The sequence below is a fragment of the Gymnodraco acuticeps genome, unplaced genomic scaffold (assembly GCF_902827175.1).
Source record: "Gymnodraco acuticeps unplaced genomic scaffold, fGymAcu1.1, whole genome shotgun sequence".
NCBI lineage: Eukaryota > Metazoa > Chordata > Actinopteri > Perciformes > Bathydraconidae > Gymnodraco > Gymnodraco acuticeps.
The window spans coordinates 522682-541183 of NW_022990929.1; the positions used below are offsets into that span (position 1 = coordinate 522682).

The 18502-nt window shown below is 43.3% G+C and overlaps 2 protein-coding genes across 4 annotated transcripts; one reads left to right on the plus strand and one right to left on the minus strand.

The window, feature by feature from the left end:
* Window positions 1–7: 7 nt before the first annotated feature.
* tescb (tescalcin b) lies at window positions 8–13627 on the minus strand. 2 transcript variants are annotated; one of them, XM_034234211.1, is made up of 9 exons: window positions 13383–13627; window positions 12610–12679; window positions 12315–12395; window positions 12064–12200; window positions 11911–11972; window positions 11445–11552; window positions 11317–11364; window positions 10032–10037; window positions 8–661 (listed from the first exon to the last, which is right to left on the minus strand). In XM_034234211.1, the coding sequence occupies exons 1-9, from the start codon at window positions 13444–13446 to the stop codon at window positions 647–649; spliced, it is 591 nt and encodes a 196-aa protein (XP_034090102.1). In that variant the 5' UTR covers window positions 13447–13627; the 3' UTR covers window positions 8–646. The 2 variants fall into 2 exon arrangements, with proteins under 2 accessions (XP_034090102.1, XP_034090101.1); XM_034234210.1 differs by lacking the exon at window positions 8–661 and having other exon boundaries at window positions 9605–11122.
* Window positions 4103–8119, plus strand: m17 (IL-6 subfamily cytokine M17). Of its 2 annotated transcripts, none has more exons than XM_034234209.1 (3): window positions 4103–4546; window positions 7092–7240; window positions 7374–8119. In XM_034234209.1, the coding sequence occupies exons 2-3, from the start codon at window positions 7115–7117 to the stop codon at window positions 7830–7832; spliced, it is 585 nt and encodes a 194-aa protein (XP_034090100.1). In that variant the 5' UTR covers window positions 4103–4546; window positions 7092–7114; the 3' UTR covers window positions 7833–8119. The 2 variants fall into 2 exon arrangements, with proteins under 2 accessions (XP_034090100.1, XP_034090099.1); XM_034234208.1 differs by lacking the exon at window positions 4103–4546 and adding an exon at window positions 6599–6689.
* Window positions 13628–18502: the final 4875 nt, after the last annotated feature.

An 18502-nucleotide genomic window follows, 5' to 3' on the forward strand; every position in this document is an offset into this window, starting at 1 on the left:
AACAGTGTGATGTTTGTAAGTTTATTGAAGTAACATGTGAATGATATGAGGGGGGTGAAGGGATGATCTGGCAGGACGAGCTGTGGTCCGTGCAGTGGGAGACTCAGAGTGGGGGTTCCGTCTCCGGCATGATCTGCGTGGGCTGATTACGGGCCCCCAGACAATACCAGGAATTAAAATGTTAGTATACAGTATATAAATATGCACAGTTTAAATATAAATGTTGACGGGCAGAGGATGTTGGGATGAAGGGATGTTGAGGGAGGGAAGAAGGGATGGATGGATGCATGGATGCATCGCTCGGTGTGAGTCGGAAGGGGAACTTTATGGGTAGAAGGGAGAGGGAGGGTGGGTTGAAAGGATGGCGACAAGCAGTGGCCGGAAGTTTTGCCGGATATAAATAGGGGTGGCCGTGGTTCGAGGCGGAGTTTTAGGCGTGGCCATGCTCCTGAACCTATGTTAACAATGTAACCTCATTTCACTAGCAGGAACCACGCCACAACAGTGTGATGTTTGTAAGTTTATTGAAGTAACATGTGAATGATATGAGGGGGGTGAAGGGATGATCTGGGAGGACGAGCTGTGGTCCGTGCAGTGGGAGACTCAGAGTGGGGGTTCCGTCTCCGGCATGATCTGCGTGGGCTGATTACGGGCCCCCAAAAGAGTCGGATTAAAGCAGCTGACTTAAGCGTGTCTGAGATCATTGAGATTGTTGCGGATGTAAGCGTGATACGCTTGGGATGACGAGCGGCCGAGGGCCTAGATGATTGGATAAGAGAAGCCCGGTCTGGACGCTGCGCCAATGCGGAAGGAATGGCTCGAATAGTATTCTGAGCATATCCCCAAAATAAGCAACACATTGTGGAAGTGTTTCTGGAACCAGAAACGTGTGGCCGTTTTCCCTGTTTCGGTGAGAAAGAGTGGGTGTTGAGGCGTTGCGTATGCATCGTACCTTGCGCTGAGGTATTTGGTTAGTGGCTCGTATGGCTGGGATACGAGTTCAGGCCGAAGATGTGGAAAGAAATTCCCAGCTGATCCGTTTTACTCCGGAGTGTGAATATGAGTCGTTTGCCGTGGAGGGCTAACAGCTGCCGTTTCGTGCATCTGTCTGCCTGTAAGTAGTTTGACAAGAGGAGGGTGATGCGCTGTACTTTCTCTGAGGATAGAGAAGCCCAGAAAGACATTGAGTCCAGGGTGATGCCTAGAAACTCAATGGAGGTTGTAGGCCCTGAGGTTTTCTCTTCAGACAGAGTAATGCCAAGGTCTGCAAAATATTTGTATGAGTGTGCTCAGCCCGTGGCAGGGGGGTGAGGATGGTGGAGTGCCCGTGAGAAAGTCGTCGAGAAGATGGAGCACATAGGGGAGTCTGTGGTTGTTTGGGGACTATTGAATGGCCTATCATGAATCCTTCTTTGACTTCTTTGGCCAGTAAGGTGTCGAAGGTGTGAGGTTCTGTTAAAGCGGACTGAAGGTTGTGGCAGATGTGAGATGTGTCAGGCAGTATTGCTATGCCTGGGTGGAAACCATGTGTGAAGCCATTGGTGAGAAAGTAAACAGACTATCTGGATGATTCGCTGAGGCGGTAGCTAAGTTGCTTATCTTGACGGGTGTGCTGAGGTGCCGTGCTAGTCAATTTGCTGATGTAGTTGGGTTGTGAGGGCAGGTGCTCCTGGCATGAGCGCCGCCGCAGAAAGAGCAGATGTGCATGAGGCGGCAGCAAGAAAAAGAGCAGCCTAGGTCATTGAAATTGTTGCACACCATCCTGCCTCCCTGCGGGTGATAGACGGTTAAAGTCTGAGGCGTTGCGTGATGGAGAGGAAAGTGAGTGAGGTGTTTGAGATGGTGGAGAGCTGACTAAGCAGGCCGGGTGGGAGGGGGCTCCGCATAATTGGCAAGAGAGGGATGCGCGTGCTGCAAAGATGCGGCAGTAACGCTCGGAGTCCGGAGCACCCCGGTATGTTCCCTGGTTGAACGGCTTGATGCGGCCGGCGGCTTGGCTAGCGAAGTTTATTTTATTATTTGTATTATTTTCCCTGAGAGAGAGACCGGAGCGTCTACTCGCGGCGAGGGTCAGAGAGAGAGACCAGAGCGTCTGCTCACTGCGAGGGTCGGAGAGAGAGACCAGAGCGTCTGCTCACTGCGAGGGTCGGAGAGAGAGAGACCGGAACTTCTGCTCACTGCGAGGATCGGAGAGAGAGAGACCGGAACGTCTGCTCACTGCGAGGGTCAGAGAGAGAGAGAGACCGGAGCATCTGCTCACTGCGAGGGTCAGAGAGAGAGACCGGAATGTCTACTCACTGCGAGGGTCAGAGAGAGAGACCGGAGCATTTGCTCACTGCGAGGGTCAGAGAGAGACCGGAGCGTCTGCTCACTGCGAGGGTCAGAGAGAGAGAGAGAGAGAGAGAGACCGGAGCATCTGCTCACTGCGAGGGTCAGAGAGAGACCGGAACGTCTACTCACTGCGAGGGGCGGAGAGAGAGACCGGAGCGTTTGCTCACTGCGAGGGTCAGAGAGAGAGACCGGAGCGTCTGCTCACTGCGAGGGTCAGAGAGAGAGACCGTAGCATCTGCTCACTGCGAGGGTCAGAGAGAGAGACCGGAGCATCTGCTCACTGCGAGGGTCAGAGAGAGAGACCGGAGCGTCTGCTCACTGCGAGGGTCAGAGAGAGACCAGAGCGTCTACTCGCTGCGAGAGTCAGAGAGAGAGAGACCGGAGCGTCTGCTCACTGCAAGGGTCAGAGAGAGAGACCGGAGCGCCTGCTCACTGCGAGGGTCAGAGAGAGAGACCGGAGCGCCTGCTCACTGCGAGGGTCAGAGAGGGACCGGAGCGTCTGCTCGCTGCAAGGGCCAGAGAGAGAGACCGGAGAGGGTCAGAGAGAGAGACCGGCGCGCCTGCTCACTGCGAGGGTCAGAGAGAGAGACCGGAGCGTCTACTCGCTGCGAGGGTCAGAGAGGGACCGGAGCGTCTGCTCGCTGTGAGGGTCGGAGAGAGAGACCGGAGCGTCTGCTCACTGCGAGGGTGAGAGAGAAAGACCGGAGTGTCTGCTCACTGCAAGGGTCAGAGAGAGAGACCGGAGTGTTTGCTCGCTGCAAGGGTCAGAGAGAGAGAGAGACCGGAGCGTCTGCTCACTGCAAGGGTCAGAGAGAGAGAGACCGGAGCGTCTGCTCACTGCGAGGGTCGAGAGAGAGACCGGAGCGTCTGCTCACTGCGAGGGTCAAAGAGAGAGAGACCGGAGCGTCTGCTCACTGCGAGGGTCGAGAGAGAGACCGGAGCGTCTGCTCACTGCGAGGGTCAGAGAGAGAGAGACCGGAGCGTCTGCTCACTGCGAGGGTCGAGAGAGAGAGAGAGACCGGAGCGTCTGCTCACTGCGAGGGTCAGAGAGAGAGACCGGAGCGTCTGCTCACTGCGAGGGTCAAAGAGAGAGAGACCGGAGCGTCTGCTCACTGCGAGGGTCACTGAAGGTAGAGAAGAAGAAGGGATGGAGGTATGAAGGGATGTATATGCAAGGGGATCTTTGTGAAGCCTGTGAGCACAGGGATGAGAGAAAGGTTGACATGAGCTGCGACATGTCAGACACAGAGCGGACGGGTGGTGTTGCTGTGGCTAGAGTGTAGCTGGTTGCACGGGGAGGAAAAACATGTGGGTGTTGGGGAAGGGATGGGGTAGGGGGGGAAGGATAGACCAGTTGGGAAAGAAGGTACTGGGTAAGAATCGGCTAATGGGTTAGCATGTAGCATGGCCCCTTGGGTTACTGGGTGAGGCGCTGTTGCTACGGGGTTAGCTGCTAGAGGAGGAAGGTAAGCAGAAGCTGGGTTGCTGTGGACTGCTGAAGGTAGAGAAGAAGAAGGGATGGAGGGATGAAGGGATGTATGTGCAAGGGGATTTCGTGAAGCCTGTGAGCGCGGGGATGAGAGAAAGGTTGACATGAGCTGCGACATGTCAGACACAGAGCGCAGGCACAGAGGGCAATACGACCTGGCTCCCACCAGGGGGTGCTGGTGAGTCGCGCTGTGTCCGAGGAGGAGGACGGAGGCCTGTGAGGTCACGACCGTGGTGCGCGCGCGACGCGCGGTGGTTGGCTCTGGAGCAGGAAGAGCCGTGTGTGTCGTTGTTCTTGCCGTTGTGCTGCTGTAGGCTTTGTAGAGGTTGAACAGTCTAGCCTTGTTGTCATTTCGGTGAAAGTGGATGCCGGTTTCTTTCAGGAAACGTTGGAGTTGAATGACTGTCTCTCCACCTCCTGAGTTCGGGCTCCGTCCGAGACGCATGTCGAGTGCGCCGCTGCGAGTGGCCGGGGGCTGCTAATGAGGCAGGCTGCCGTTGGTGGGGAGATTGGAGCTGGCTGTGCCTGTTGTGGCCCCGGTTGTTTGCCCTCGCTGGCGGAGTAGACGAAGCCTGGGACCTGTCTGGAGTTGGAGGTGTCTCGTTGGGGGAGCTTGAGTGGGAGCGGTGGCGGCTGGTGTGTGAGACACTGATTGCAGAGCGCACGCGGCTCCGTTCGGATGCTTGGCTTAGATCCAGCGAGTTGATCAGCAGTTCGGGATCCATGGTAAGTTGAATGTTCTCGTGGTAGCGTTTAGCTTGTTTGAACCGTGACGACGCGCGGCGTGAATCACGGTCTGGCTGTCAGTCCTTGAAAGGATGGAGACGAGCAGTGGCCGGAAGTTTTGCCGGATATAAATAGGGGTGGCCGTGGTTCGAGGCGGAGTTTTAGGCGTGGCCATGCTCCTGAACCTATGTTAACAATTTAACCTCATATAACACAAAAACATGGCATGAAAAACACAGATAGCACAAACACACAAAACTGACCGTGACCAACATGGAGGGAGACAGGAGAGACAAACAATGAACTGACGGGGAACACAGGAAGAGACTAAATACAGCGAGGGGTAATCACGAGACGAGAAACAGCCGGGCAGGGGAGGAGAAACACAAGGGCAACAGGTGAACACAATTAGACAATCAGACACACCAGGGAAACTAACGACAGGGAGGAAAACACAGGGAAAAGGACCAGACAAGAAACAAGGAAACAGGTAGAAAGGAACAGCAAAACAAAACCCATTACCAGACACACAAAACTAAAACCGTGACATAACACCAAGATCGTGACACTTCCTTGCGTTTCAGGGTAAACATACTTGATTTAGGGTGTCGATCTGGGGCTTTTTGGGCATGGCTGTACTATATGCTGGCAGAAATTCAACTGTAGTTTTCTTGAATTCTCTGCAGCCCTTGCCCGCCACACCACAAACCCCTCTTATCCCCCGGGGCAAGTGGAAAGCCCCGAGGATGGCAGCAGAGTGGTTAGCCTTTACCTGCAGTAGTGCTGACGGTGTTGTGGTGCGTCGAGTTCCCCTGTCTTTTCTCTAGAAGTCAGTGGTTTGACGGCAATGCAGCACCTAGTGTGGATGCCTACAACAATATGTAGATCAGTGATCTGTTTCGTGGTCTGACCTCTCATTAACCCTGTGATGCACGCAGCTGGTTTAACACATCATCGGGTGTCTCCAAACAGGAAGTGAAGTGACGAAGATAAGATTAGACAATACTTGAAAACACGCTATATTTTCATATGTTCCTCCCAGTCACATATTCTGATAACATGAGCAGAAGCTTGCGGAGTTATGAGTCTGACATATTACCTAGTTGAGCTAAGCAGACCCTCCCCTTTACGCACTTGTAAAAGTTTCTGATTGAGAAATGCACTTCCTCTGACTGCCAGCTTCCTCTGAAAACGCACGCATGAAATTACACATGATCTGAAGTGCAGCTGTTAGCAGCTATAATGATGAAATTCTGCAGAAATATGTGAAGAGAAGAAGGCAACAATGCTAATATGGAAAGTTGATCCCAGACTATTTTACCACAGATATGACACCTAATTAACTTTAGACCAATTCTTTAAATATAACTTAAAATGCACTTGTTTGTGAGCACAAATGTTTCCATTTGTCTTATTATTAAGCCATAAGCCAGTAAATCCATGAAGAGAAACTCATAAATCCCTTAAATGGGCACAGTGTTTGCTTTCACTCAATTTAAGGAACTTAAAAAGTTCCTAGAAGTACATTTGCTCTTATAATTTAAGAAGTGCATTAGAAAACATTACCACTGGGAAACTTAGTCGGTGTGTAAAAGATAAAGTTCCCACCCACACTCTCTAGAGGCCGGTTAAAATGTATATCTATGAACTGTGTCAAAGGGTTAACTGACCTCAATCCTTAAATCAATTGCATGCATGCCTTATAAGGTTTTATTGTCAGCAGGTACTTTTTAGATTTTTTAAAATATTTTATAATTTTAAAAAAAGTAGTGATATGATAAATCACCTGTTTTACCCATGGTCACTCAAAAATAATTAGACACGGTCCCTGCTGGGTAAACATGCCCAGGCATGTTTAATAAAGGTATTCTGATCTGGTGTTGGGGCATTGTCCACTTGTTAGTGAGATAAAGGAGAAAAAAAAATGCACATCTAAGAAAAAGGAGGAGATTCCGAGACATTTGGTTGCCTCACAAAGTGCATGTCATTTCCTCCTGTGACAAATGTGTGGTTTTCTGTCTTTTAAAAGTTTTAAAGGGGTGTGATCATGCCAAGTCCTTACAATGTGCCTGTGATACTGGGAGGAGAATGAATGGTCATGTAAAGAGTATGCATTTTCAACGGTTTATGGAAACAGCAACAAGTAAGTTGTACTACTTTTTTATTCAAATTTAAACAAACAGCATTTTATACTTCCACTTGGCACACTATTGTGGTTATATTCTTACAGATGTTGTGAAACTGAGTGAAAACTTTCAGATTCAATTTGACTGCTTCACAGTTTCTTTAAACACAGACAGTTTAAAATGTTACTTTTTAAACGGTCTGGACAATACTTAAGGAGACTGACAATTGTTGACATTTAAACATGCTTTACTATAACAACAGTATATGTTGCTAGAAAATGCCTGAACTGATAATATAGCAGACTTAATAGCAACAGTTTATTTGTATCACTCCCTCCTTCACTTGTGGCTTTAAAACAAAGTTCCCCTCACCGCTGGGATGTAGGTTAACCTTAACTGACCAGTTCCTTTCTCCACAGCTTTACTCTCTCTCCTGCTGGTTATGGCTTTTGATTCATCAAGAACTGTGGCAGCAAGCAGAAACCAGCAGTGTGGGGATTCTGTGCAGAAGAGTTTGAAGCTGAGCAGACTCTTACAGAAGGAATCTGTCGACCTAATCAAAACATATGTGAGTGCACGCATAAAAGTGCTTTTTTTATGTCTTAAATCCTCATCTGCTTGTACCCCACCCTTAGAAAACATAGATGTTCATGTTCCTCTTTAAAGATGTGTGGCTTGATTATATACTTCTTTTTCTGCAGAAAGCCTCTCAAGGAGAAATGTCAGAGCTCTTCTGCAAGGTGTCTGTAAACAACGTCCCCGACCCCAACATCTCCGGCCTGGAGCCCTCAGAGAAAATAGCGAGCATCTACACGCATCTCCAAGAGTTCTTCCCACATTTTGAATGGGTGTACAAGCAGCAGACAGACTTACAGTTACCCACGAGCCCACTGCTGAGCGACCTGAGGCGGTTCACAGCTGGCAGCAGGAACCTGGCATATCTCATAAAACCCTTCTATCAGAGCCTCTTCCCAAACGTGCCTTTACCAGAGGGGGGGCCCACAACACTACCTCCACCTCAGAACGTCTTCCAGCAGAAGGTCTACGGCTGCGTGGTGCTGAAGACCTTCAAGGAGCTCCTGTCAAATGTTTCCAGAGAACTGAGGAGTCTAAAAAGCCAAGTGTGCAGAAGGAGGACACACACCAACACACTCTTCTGAGGATGGCCTAAGGCTGGCCTTAGACAGTCAGTTTAACAACACTGGGTTAAAAAAAAGACTTTAAAAGGGAGGAAGAAGGTGGCTGCATCAATGTAATGAAGCCTATTTATGGTATTTATTATTTATTTTTTTGTTTCTGATGAGATACATGCTGTTAAAAGAGAGTAAAGTTATGTCTCTGTAATATATGTATATTTAAGTTGTCTAATATGTTATGTTAGGTTAGGTTCTACTTTGCTGTTTTGCTGTATACAGAATTATTAAATGATGCTTTGCTGCTGAACTTTTCTATGTTTCTCAGTGTGGTTGTATAAACAATATACAATTTCAGCAACATGGTGTCTTGAAAAACAGATTTTCATTCACAACATAGGTCTTCTGTTTGCTGGACTCAATCTGAGGAACAATATAATCGGACATCAAGTGTATCAAGGGAGTTAAAACTAAATCAGGAAGCAGCTGAGACGCTGACTGTGTGATATCAAGAATGACGCATGGGTTTAACACAAGGCAGTATTTGATCGGAAAGATTTCATGAAACTGGCGGGCTGTCTGGCCAGTCACAAGGTGTCGGTGTATGTGCGTACTTGCATCCTTATATAGATGGAGACCCAAGTGTGAGAAGGGGAAAACAGGAGAAGTTGATAACCTGCTAAAAACCCCTTTTATATAGATAGATACAAATCAGACAATGTCAAAAATATATTGCATATATAAATAACATACCAAGTATTTTTGTTGAAATTACGTAATGCTTAACTAAACTTTCCTCTCATCACAAGCTATGAGGAAGCTGGAAGTAGATGGGGATTCACTCTAGGTCATGAATCAAGTTCCCTGTAATAACTCTGCTTTATTTAAAGCCCAAACAGAGAGGGTACCTTAGGACAACAGTGTTTCTTCAGTCTACATTATTCATTCATTTTCACCACCCACTTAATGCTGTACAATACTGGAGAGAGCTGAAGTATACTCCAGCAGATACAGTTGTGGTGGAAAGGCCTTGGAGTAGTCACAAGATCTCCTGTAAAACACTCTAGTGCACTTGACTTGAAGAAACACCAAATAACCCGCACAACTTCAACACCACCAAGAGGGAGAGCACATGCAACGCATAACATAACCAGGACCTGTTGTAGTTCCTGTAACCATCGATCCACCTGTCATCAGCACATCACTATGGAAATGTGTTGCCTTTTGAAGAACTGCAAAACACATTTAATCAAACTATACTGTTTCCAAGGTCCAGAAAAAAACGCTATGTCTTTACTCAATTGTATAGCTATCCATATTTGATGAGAAATACATATAATAAACTTCAACCTCATGCTGGCGCTAGAGAAATGGTCTTTGGATTACAAAAATCACCGGGAGACATCACCTCTTAACTATGAATGACTGCACATATTTCTATGCCAATGCATAAAGCAAATTCATTGATTAAGTGAACACTTTGAACCATTTGAGGCATTAGAATTAAAGGACAATTAAAGTGTGTTATCCTCTGGGAAGACCAACATTGTTATCCATTTTAAAAGTTGTGCAAAGAAGAAATGCCGCCATGCACTTGCTTCATTTTAATCTCAACTATCCATTGTTTTAGCTGTTTAGATTTAACTTCAATAACAGAAATTAGAGCTGTGTTTAGTTTTAAACCCGTTGTTTTATGATATATCCTGTAACATATATCTAGCAAGAAATTCTCTACAGAACCAAAGAGAAATGGCCATAAAGATTGGAATACAATACTCTCCAAAGACACAAGTAGAAAGTTAGAATTCTGAAACACATGTGTTGTATTTTATTGCAAAAATATGGATGGTTTACAAAGTAAAGGAATCAGTGACAAGGACTGGACATGACAGCTAATAATTCAAATGATAATCATCGTCAAAACAATGAACAAACATGTATCCGATGAAAGCTCCACATTAAACATTATTCATGAGGTAATGTACCGACTGGAGAAATTACACAAACACATGTATTGAATCAGGTCATCAGGTTCATCCTTTAACATGCTTTACATGTTTTGACCTGTGGGGGGCAGTATACAGCCACGACTGAATACATTGAGCATCAGAAGTGCTGATGGCTATCTTTAAACATTCAAGACGGTCAATAATTTAGCATTCACTAGAAATATGAAAACATGTTCAAACATGCAGTATTAGTAAACAACAAGCACACGACAAGACTCAATACCTATTAACCACAACATATAAACAGGTACAAGTGAAAGCTTATTTTATTGATAGTCACAGTTTGAGCTTGACTGCAGCCAGAATCACACACTGGGGTTGTTGTTGTCATTGCGTAACGTTTACACTCTCATAACCAGCTTCCCATTTATAATGCACTTTTAAGATTATTACAATGCTTTCATATTTATTATTTTCAAAAAGTTGTGTATGAGATGACTTTGTGTATAACAATCACCCCAAAGCAATGGAGTTAAAGGTAACTGGTGGTAGCTGTTGAATCAAGCATTGTTCGCTTAAGTTTGGCTTGAAATGTTAAATTCTCATACAGTATAAAGTTATTCAAACTCCTGATATTAAAATATCTATGACTTTTCATCATATGTGTGGTCTTAAAAAGTCAAAATTATCTTTTTGAGGTGAATCATGAAGTCCTTGTTCATTCTTCGATCAGATAATGCCAGCAGGCATTTTAACTCGCATGCCAGCACTCCCATTTCCTTTTTAGCAGGAAGGCGCACCATTAACTGGAATACGGTTCATGGGGTTTTTATTGTGCAAATGTAGTGTGCAGAGCATGCACTGAGGATCATACTTGTGAAAGGCATTTCAATGTTGTATTGCTATTATAAGACAAATATAAATATATTTTACATATACATCTCTATATCCCTGATTATTAATATTATTGATTTATGGCATTAACTCTTTCAAGTCTTTTGAGCATCAATATTTGCATGCATAGAGTCGGACATTGATATTCGATTATTGCTTAGTCCAACTACTTTCATGCAGAGTTAGTAGACTTATTATCTCATATTATTGCTTACAATGAAATTGACCATTTCTACTATATCTTTATATTCATTGAATCTACATCATTATTCAAACATAATTAAGGCATATTTTTCCATGCAAGCAATAAACTAAAAACTAGTAACAAATAGTGAAATCATTATAAAGAGCTTCCAGAGTGTTCCCAAAGTCTCTGCATAGTGCAGTGTACCAACCTCACTTACAAAACGTTGGGGTGTCCATTATTGAAAAGTGAACATTCATTTTTAACTCAATCTCAAAGCCTTTCAGCAGCTAGAAAAAGAAAGAGTTTTATGTTGTTTAATATTACGTTATATCTCACTTTCCTTAAAAGTGGCTGACTTTTTATTTGCAATATATTTTATAATAATCACATATTGAAATGCACATTTAAAGTATGCTAATTTACTATGAAAGTAGATTTAGCAAACATATGTATTATAATAGTGCGTGATCCGTGTACCAACCTTAAGGAAGTGCTCAAATGTGATTCCCTCGAAGAATTCATCAGGTTCCTGCGTGTGAGAAAGAAAGGTTACAGACAAACAATGAATCAAACTCAAGTTTAATTTAATCTAAACTGAATCTCACATACCATGTGAGCCATTGAAGTACTGGCCACTTCCCTCATGGCAGCATCAGCAATGTCTTTGGCTGTGTCCTTCCCTAGGTCCTCGGTGAGAGATAGTAGCTCGTCGATCACCTGGACAGATGTGAGCAACAAGTTGAAATCAAATAATATTACTACAATGGCTACCGGTATCAAACACATCATCTGAAAAGGTTTGAGGAAAGGACATTCCTCCATTTTGCCTTAATTAACTAGCAATTGTTGCAGGAAAGGCCACTGACTAGTGTTAGACTGGAGACACTCAAATCACCAAGTCTGTGTCAGACTATGTCTCTTGACCATAAATTATCCAAAACTGTTCAAAAGATACCTTAACAACATTAAACTAACATGTCATGATAATCTCCTCAGAATGTGAGTAAGGATTGTTGTGATTTTCCCTGGTTATGTGACAGCTAAAGTGCATGAGTAGCGGTGAGCGGAAGCTTACATGTCTGTACTCCTCGAGGGTTATCGTCCCATCGTCGTCTGTGTCATGCATGTTGAATATAACTACAGAGAAAAAAAACACAGGTATTGGTTCAACTGCTGCATATCAGCCACAGATAATGTCAACCATGTGATAATGTGATTGAAGACACACATCTCAGTTTCTCCCTCCTGACGCTCTCACGCTCCTCTATCATGCGTGGCGATGGGGCCTTGAAATGGGACATGACCATCAGAAACTCCTCAAAGTGGATCTCATCCACAGGGCCCTCGCCATTCTGCCGAAAGTTTCTAGAGGAATATAGAGATCAGCCCGCAGATTGTGCAGTTCAGACATAACATTATTGAATCTTATCTCACATCATATGAAAAGTTCAGGCAACATTCAAATCATCATCATTGTACCTTCTGTCGAAGAAGGCCTCTATTATCTGCGAGCGGATGGGATTGCATGCCAGATCTGGGATGCTATTGAAATGATCCCTCCTGAGAGTGGACAAGGATTTTAAGGAGTGGCAGCATACAGTAATATTTAATCATGGACACAGGTTGCACAATGTTTATGCAGACAAAAGACTTGTTAGGCAGGTTTCCACTTCCAAAGAAAGCTGATCAACTGCCAGGCCAATTCGTTTTTCACAACCTGAAATGATCACATAAGAATACACAATAGTCAGCAAAGGTTCTAAAAAACACTTACTTCAAAGTTTCCCCATTGTGGCCCAACAGCTTGAACCTTGTATGTAGGACTCTGATCTGCGAAATTGAAACTAAAACATAGAAAAGGAGAAGAGTTCTTGTGTATGCAAAACGAATAGGTAAAATGCCTCTAAAAACAATGGAGAAAAACAGACATGTTATTCAAACCGGTTAGATAGTCATCTTTTTGACATTTAAATAAGTACATTTGCTCTGAATATGCTCTACATTCCATCACGTATCAATTGATGCTTTCAAGGCCACAGATTTGGATATTCATATTGTATGCAAAACACAGATTTTCTGTGATGTGCCACCTGTATCTAACACACGCACCAATTTAAAATAAGGCTACAGGTTAAATACGATAGCTTTTGTTGCATTTAACAAAAAGGCAATTGATTAATTTAACCTTGTTTTGTAAAAGCGTTCAATACAGTGGTTCGTCTATTATTTACAGCACCTCTTCTTACCTGGGTAAAGTTACACTTCCATTAACTTGCAGTAAATTATTTAGTAATACTGCACCACATAGAGGCTGCTGGAAGAGTGTAGTTACGCAATAAAAGGCACATATTGATCATACCTTTCTTAGACGATGAATTCCCCTTTCAAAATAAGATCGATTTAAACCAAGAAAACATTTCATTAGGTCTCATTTCCGGTGCAGTGAACTCATGTTTCCACACATCCTACGTGTCTGTGTAAGGTCTTACAATTAAAATAGCTTAGCCGCAAATGCAAAAACAAGAATGATGATAAGCTCATACTCACAGCCCGTCTTTTCCTTCAGATCAACGTACTCTGGTTGACCAGGTGAGGACTGGAACGCACCCATCCCTCAGTGAATATGTTCCTTCAGTCCGGAGTAACGGGACCAGATACAGTCTATGGACCGGAGGCAAGTCACAAATAAACAAAACTGTTGGGATTTAAACGGATCTCAGTGTCATGTCTCAATTCCATGCATCTCACTTCCCTGTGCGCGCGGTCACCAGCAGGTCGCATCCTCTGCACACGGTGCAGGCTACTTCCGCACCCACAGTCCTCATGACGACACATTGAGGACAACAGGCTGCACTTTGAATAATGTATGCACACTTGTTTATTTATACAGAGGCTGCGACTGTGTTTGTTTATACTGTACCGGTACACAGTTAGTTATCAGATATCATAATATAAGCTTAAGTCTGAAATATGAATTATAACGTTTCAAACGGAAATGTTTTGATATTCTGAAGTATTACATTACACTATTTAACCTAGCCAGTTCCACAGGTGCACCAACCTGTTTTAACTCTTATGTTGCTGAAAAAACTGTCATCAATACGCAGACTGTACACACAATTTTTTTTTTTTAGATTCTGGACTTTTAAAGCAAATATGTCAAGCTACAATAAATGACTATTCCTAGTTGTGTAGCCATAAACAAGAACTGAGATAGATATCCTCAAATGGGGAACTTGTGTGCTACCAAAGGAATTCAAACAGACAACAAATGATAGGCCTTTTGACATTTTATTCACAGTACACTACACAATTAAATACACAGTCATACACATAAATAACCCAATACAATCAGCTGTTTGAAACATGATTAAAAGCTGAACAGCTAACAGATGTTGCATGTAAAAAAACAAGTATTCATTTAAAAAACGTACCATTGCTGGAACAAAACACAATTAAGAGTCATTCGGTAGAGCAATGCAACTGAGTCTGCATAATAGATGGCCTTCAAAATACAAAATTAGTTTGTAGTAATTATTTCAGACCTTACTCTTTAGCGCTCACTGTCACAAAAAATATGAAAGATTGTTCACAGTACGTGTAGTATGTAGTATGTAAGTCGCTTTGGATAAAAGCGTCTAACAAGTGACATGTAATGTATTCCATGCATCTAAAGTGTAACAAGTTATATGCTGGCTGGATAAATATAATGTTGATTAAACCAACGTGTTACCAAAGTTCACCACATGGTGGCAGCATTTTATCATGTGTAATGTAACACGAGTGATTCAATATCATCCATGCACATCATACATTTTACATACAACAAAGTCCAGGAGCAGACATCAGGGTTTCCCACACATAGACTATACTTGGGCGGGCCGCCCAGGTATATTTCGCGACCCATTTAGGTTTTTATTTTTTAATTATTATTTTATTTTTTTATTCGTCCGTGACCACGACGCCTTCTGCGATCGATTAACCTGTGGACAATGATCCCTCGCTCCCTTGCTCTGATCTCGCCTCCTTCTGGCCTGTTAAGTGGCCTGCCTCACACAGGGTGACTGGCTGTCCACATGATGTGGCCTGCCGACATGGCCACTGTCATACAGATCATAAATCAAAGCCCTTGATTGGTCTCTGTGTGTCATTCAAGCTCGGGATAACCTCAGCTCAGGTGAGGTAAAGGACTCTCTGAGTGTTTAGATAGTTAACTTAGTCTAAGTTCTCAGTGTGGTCACCATGTATGTAAACACATATTTCCATTTGAGAGGGTAGTGATTGGTCTAATGGATAGTGAGGTGGGCTGAAGATCGGAAGGCTGTGAGTTCAAATCCCACCAGGAACACCACCACTAGTGTGCCCTTGAGTAAGGCACTTAGCCCTTAGTTACTCCAGGGAGAATGTCCCTGTAATCGGTCATTATAAGTCGCTTTGGATAAAAGCGTCAGCTAAATGAAATGTAATGTGATTAGTAAAATATGCATGAATAAATAAATAAAAAGTTAACTAGGTGAAAAAAGGTAAGATACACTATTAAAACTTGTTGAGAGAAAACTAGTCTTTGCTGCTGCCTCAAAGAGGAGCAGGGGGGAGAGGAGGGAGACAGGAGAGGCTGATTCAGGAGCACCGACACACTCACAACTATAAATGAACCAAAAATAAATTAATAAACAAGTTTCAGTGTTTTAAAAAAAATAGTAATCCATTCTCATATGTTCATGTGTGGGTAGTAGATTTCAACTATAGGGCCCTGCCTGTACCTGTTCGCTCTGCCATCGCGTGAAGGGTCTGCTAACAAGCGACCAACAGAAAGGTTAATGTTAATGTTGTTGCACGTGACCTCAAGCCCCCCCCCTACCACCACCACCCCAAGTATATTTCAGATCTGTGGGAAACACTGGACATACAAATCAACAAGACATGACATACAGTAAATAAAGAAAAAGGGAAAAAAGGAAAGAAAAATAAATGTTTAGTTTTTAATAGTGCTAATTATATTGCTTACTTATTGATAGAAATTTAAAAAAAATTGGTTTAGAGTCAGCCCATTTCTTTTTATGGATATGAAATGTCCCTAAAAATACAATTAACTGCACACAAAGGACTAGAGGAAAGATTTGTTATCCCTGATATCAGTTCAGTTTGCATCAGAGCAGGACAGTGTGTGTGTGTGTGTGTGTGTGTGTGTGTGTGTGTGTGTGTGTGTGTGTGTGTGTGTGTGTGTGTAGTATATAAAATCTACACAATGAGTTGTGTTAAATATAATGTTAAATCCCAGGGTTTTTCAATATTCAGGATCAGAAAATCCCCTTTCACCATGGTTGTGTAGGTCATTATTAAATTGTAACAAGCCCATCCCAACCTGTCCTACTTCACAGCTGTTTCCAAATCTGGCAAGCTTCAGACTCAGAGTCAGTAACTGTTGCATCCTCCAGTCATGAACAATTAGCTGTCAGCGCTACAGCTGTTAACAGGTTGTGTCACCTTGCGGTCTCCTTATAAACAGTCTATCGGAGAATCTGAAAGCCTTGTTATGACACTAATCAATTATTAATAGGGCCGGGACTTTAACGCGTTAATTAAGATTAATTAATTACACAAAAATTAACGCGTTAAAAAAATTAACGCATTTTAATCGCACTTATTTTTGCACCGCGGAACGTTTCTCACTGGATGAGTTTCAGGCGTACCGATTATACTGGAGCACCAACTAACGTTCATGACTTCAGACAACAACAAACCACAGTGAACAACAGTGGGAAATGTTGTTTTAAAAAACGGACGGATGGAAGCGTCGATAAGAGCACGGTTGTGTGCAAATTATGCAAAAAGGAATTCGCATATCACCGCAGCACATCAAGCCTCAAGTATCACCTCAATGCAAAACATATAGCAGCTAGCGTGGACGTTAGCCTCTTTTATCGCGTTCACACCAAAAAGAGCCGGTACTAAAATTAGTTCATGAGAACCTTTTTACCCCCACGAAAGTCCCTGCTAGAGAGCAGAGAGCTGCTAGAGAGCAGGGACTTTCGTGCGGCTCTCTTGTGAGAAAAGAGCTATATTTCTGATTGGCTGGGCGGATTGCAAACCACGCCCCGTAAAACTCCCAAAAAGTTTTGTGAAGCCGCCATTTTATTATCCTCGCATTAGCATTATTAGCATTAGCATTAGCCCAGCACAGAAACGCAGAGAGACTAACTTATGGTAACACAAAATAAAACATGGGAGCGGTGGAGATGAGGAGGTGTCGGCGTTCTGGCGATTTACTCGGAAGGCTGCTGGGACTCCCAGCAGCTTCTACTGAAGCCAGTCCCCAACTCCGGGGACTTCCGGCCGGGGACTTTGGGCGGCAGTATACGCCGTGAAGTGGTTTGCGGCCTGCCAGTAAACCCAAAGCAGAAGAAGAAGAAGTGACGTCAGCTGCTTCATTTGCCTAATCCTCCCCCAGGTTCAAAGAGTTCTCATGAACTAAATTCTCATGAACCTTTGTGGGAAAAGTACTGCGGTGTGAATGCGCCTAATGGTATACTAAAATCCATGTGAAAAAAATTGCTTCTCACTGTTCTTAGGTCAAATATTTATATGTGATTAAAAATGCGATTAATTTCGATTAATTAATTACAAAGCCTCTAATTAATTAGATTAATTTTTTTAATCGAGTCCCGGCCCTAATTATTAAGTCAATTAAGTGCTTTTTACAGATACAACCGGATAAATCAGTCAACTGTCAATATAAGACCATCTGCGGTGAGCACACTTTATTATCCCGGTCTCAATATTGTGTCACTGTGATTAAAATAAAATGGTGTCATAGCATTTTGTCCTCGCACTATATTGCGTTTTAACTAGACAGGATGGTAATTATTTGTTCATGTGCCACTATTGTCCATCGTCATACCCAGAGACCAAACATTACTTTTATGCTGCAACACTTTTTGGCTAGTTTTCCAGGGGCGATTCAGCAAACTGATTACTTTATATTGCAATACAGTATGCAGCAGTAGCACAATATCAAGTAAAATAAAGTGCTACATTTGGACACAGAGCCATGGTAGAAGACAGAGACTCAAGATACTACTAAGCAAGTTGATATTGTACTTTTGAGGTCCAAATTCCTACATGTATTTGAAATTTAGAATCAAATCAAATCAAGTTTTATTTATATAGCACATTTATAAACGATTTTTGGTCGAGCCAAAGTGCTGTACATATAATAAAAATAGCCTACAGTAGAGACACTTTACAGCAAATACAACAGCACAGATTGTTCAGAATATCAGTATGAGAAAAACGACACCCTCTATCCTTAGAAGATTAACGTTGAATGGTTTGGGAACCTTTAAGAGTCTTGGACCCTAGGAAACGTGCATTTTTTGTCCAACTGGTTATTCCAGCCTTGCTTTGCACAATAAATCAAGTATTCGTGGGTTTGACTAAATGTTTTAGTAGTAAACATGATTTAGTATTTCAAAAACACAGGAATGCTACGATTACAACCTCTATGGCATATATATGATATTCTCAGTGTTGCTCTGTTCACACTATGTCACTTGGAATATGAGCAACCCATTAATAAAAATAAGCTTGAAAACAGTTTAAATGCTTTACATATCTGTAAGCCATTGGCCTCTGACAAGGCAGAGTTAAAGTGTATATTCAGGGTC

Bases quoted from the DNA above. Each gene is read 5' to 3' on its own strand.
- tescb (XM_034234210.1), bottom strand. From the start codon at position 13,446: ATGGGTGCGTTCCAGTCCTCACCTGGTCAACCAGAGTACGTTGATCTG. The intron at 12,396-12,609 runs GTAAGTGTTTTT...GTCCACTCTCAG, and splicing joins CACAATGGGGAAACTTTGAA to GAGGGATCATTTCAATAGCA. The intron at 12,201-12,314 runs GTACAATGATGA...ATATTCCTCTAG, and splicing joins GAGGCCTTCTTCGACAGAAG to AAACTTTCGGCAGAATGGCG.
- m17 (XM_034234208.1), top strand. From the start codon at position 6,635: ATGAATGGTCATGTAAAGAGTATGCATTTTCAACGGTTTATGGAAACA. The intron at 6,690-7,091 runs GTAAGTTGTACT...CTTTCTCCACAG, and splicing joins GTTTATGGAAACAGCAACAA to CTTTACTCTCTCTCCTGCTG. The intron at 7,241-7,373 runs GTGAGTGCACGC...CTTTTTCTGCAG, and splicing joins TCGACCTAATCAAAACATAT to AAAGCCTCTCAAGGAGAAAT.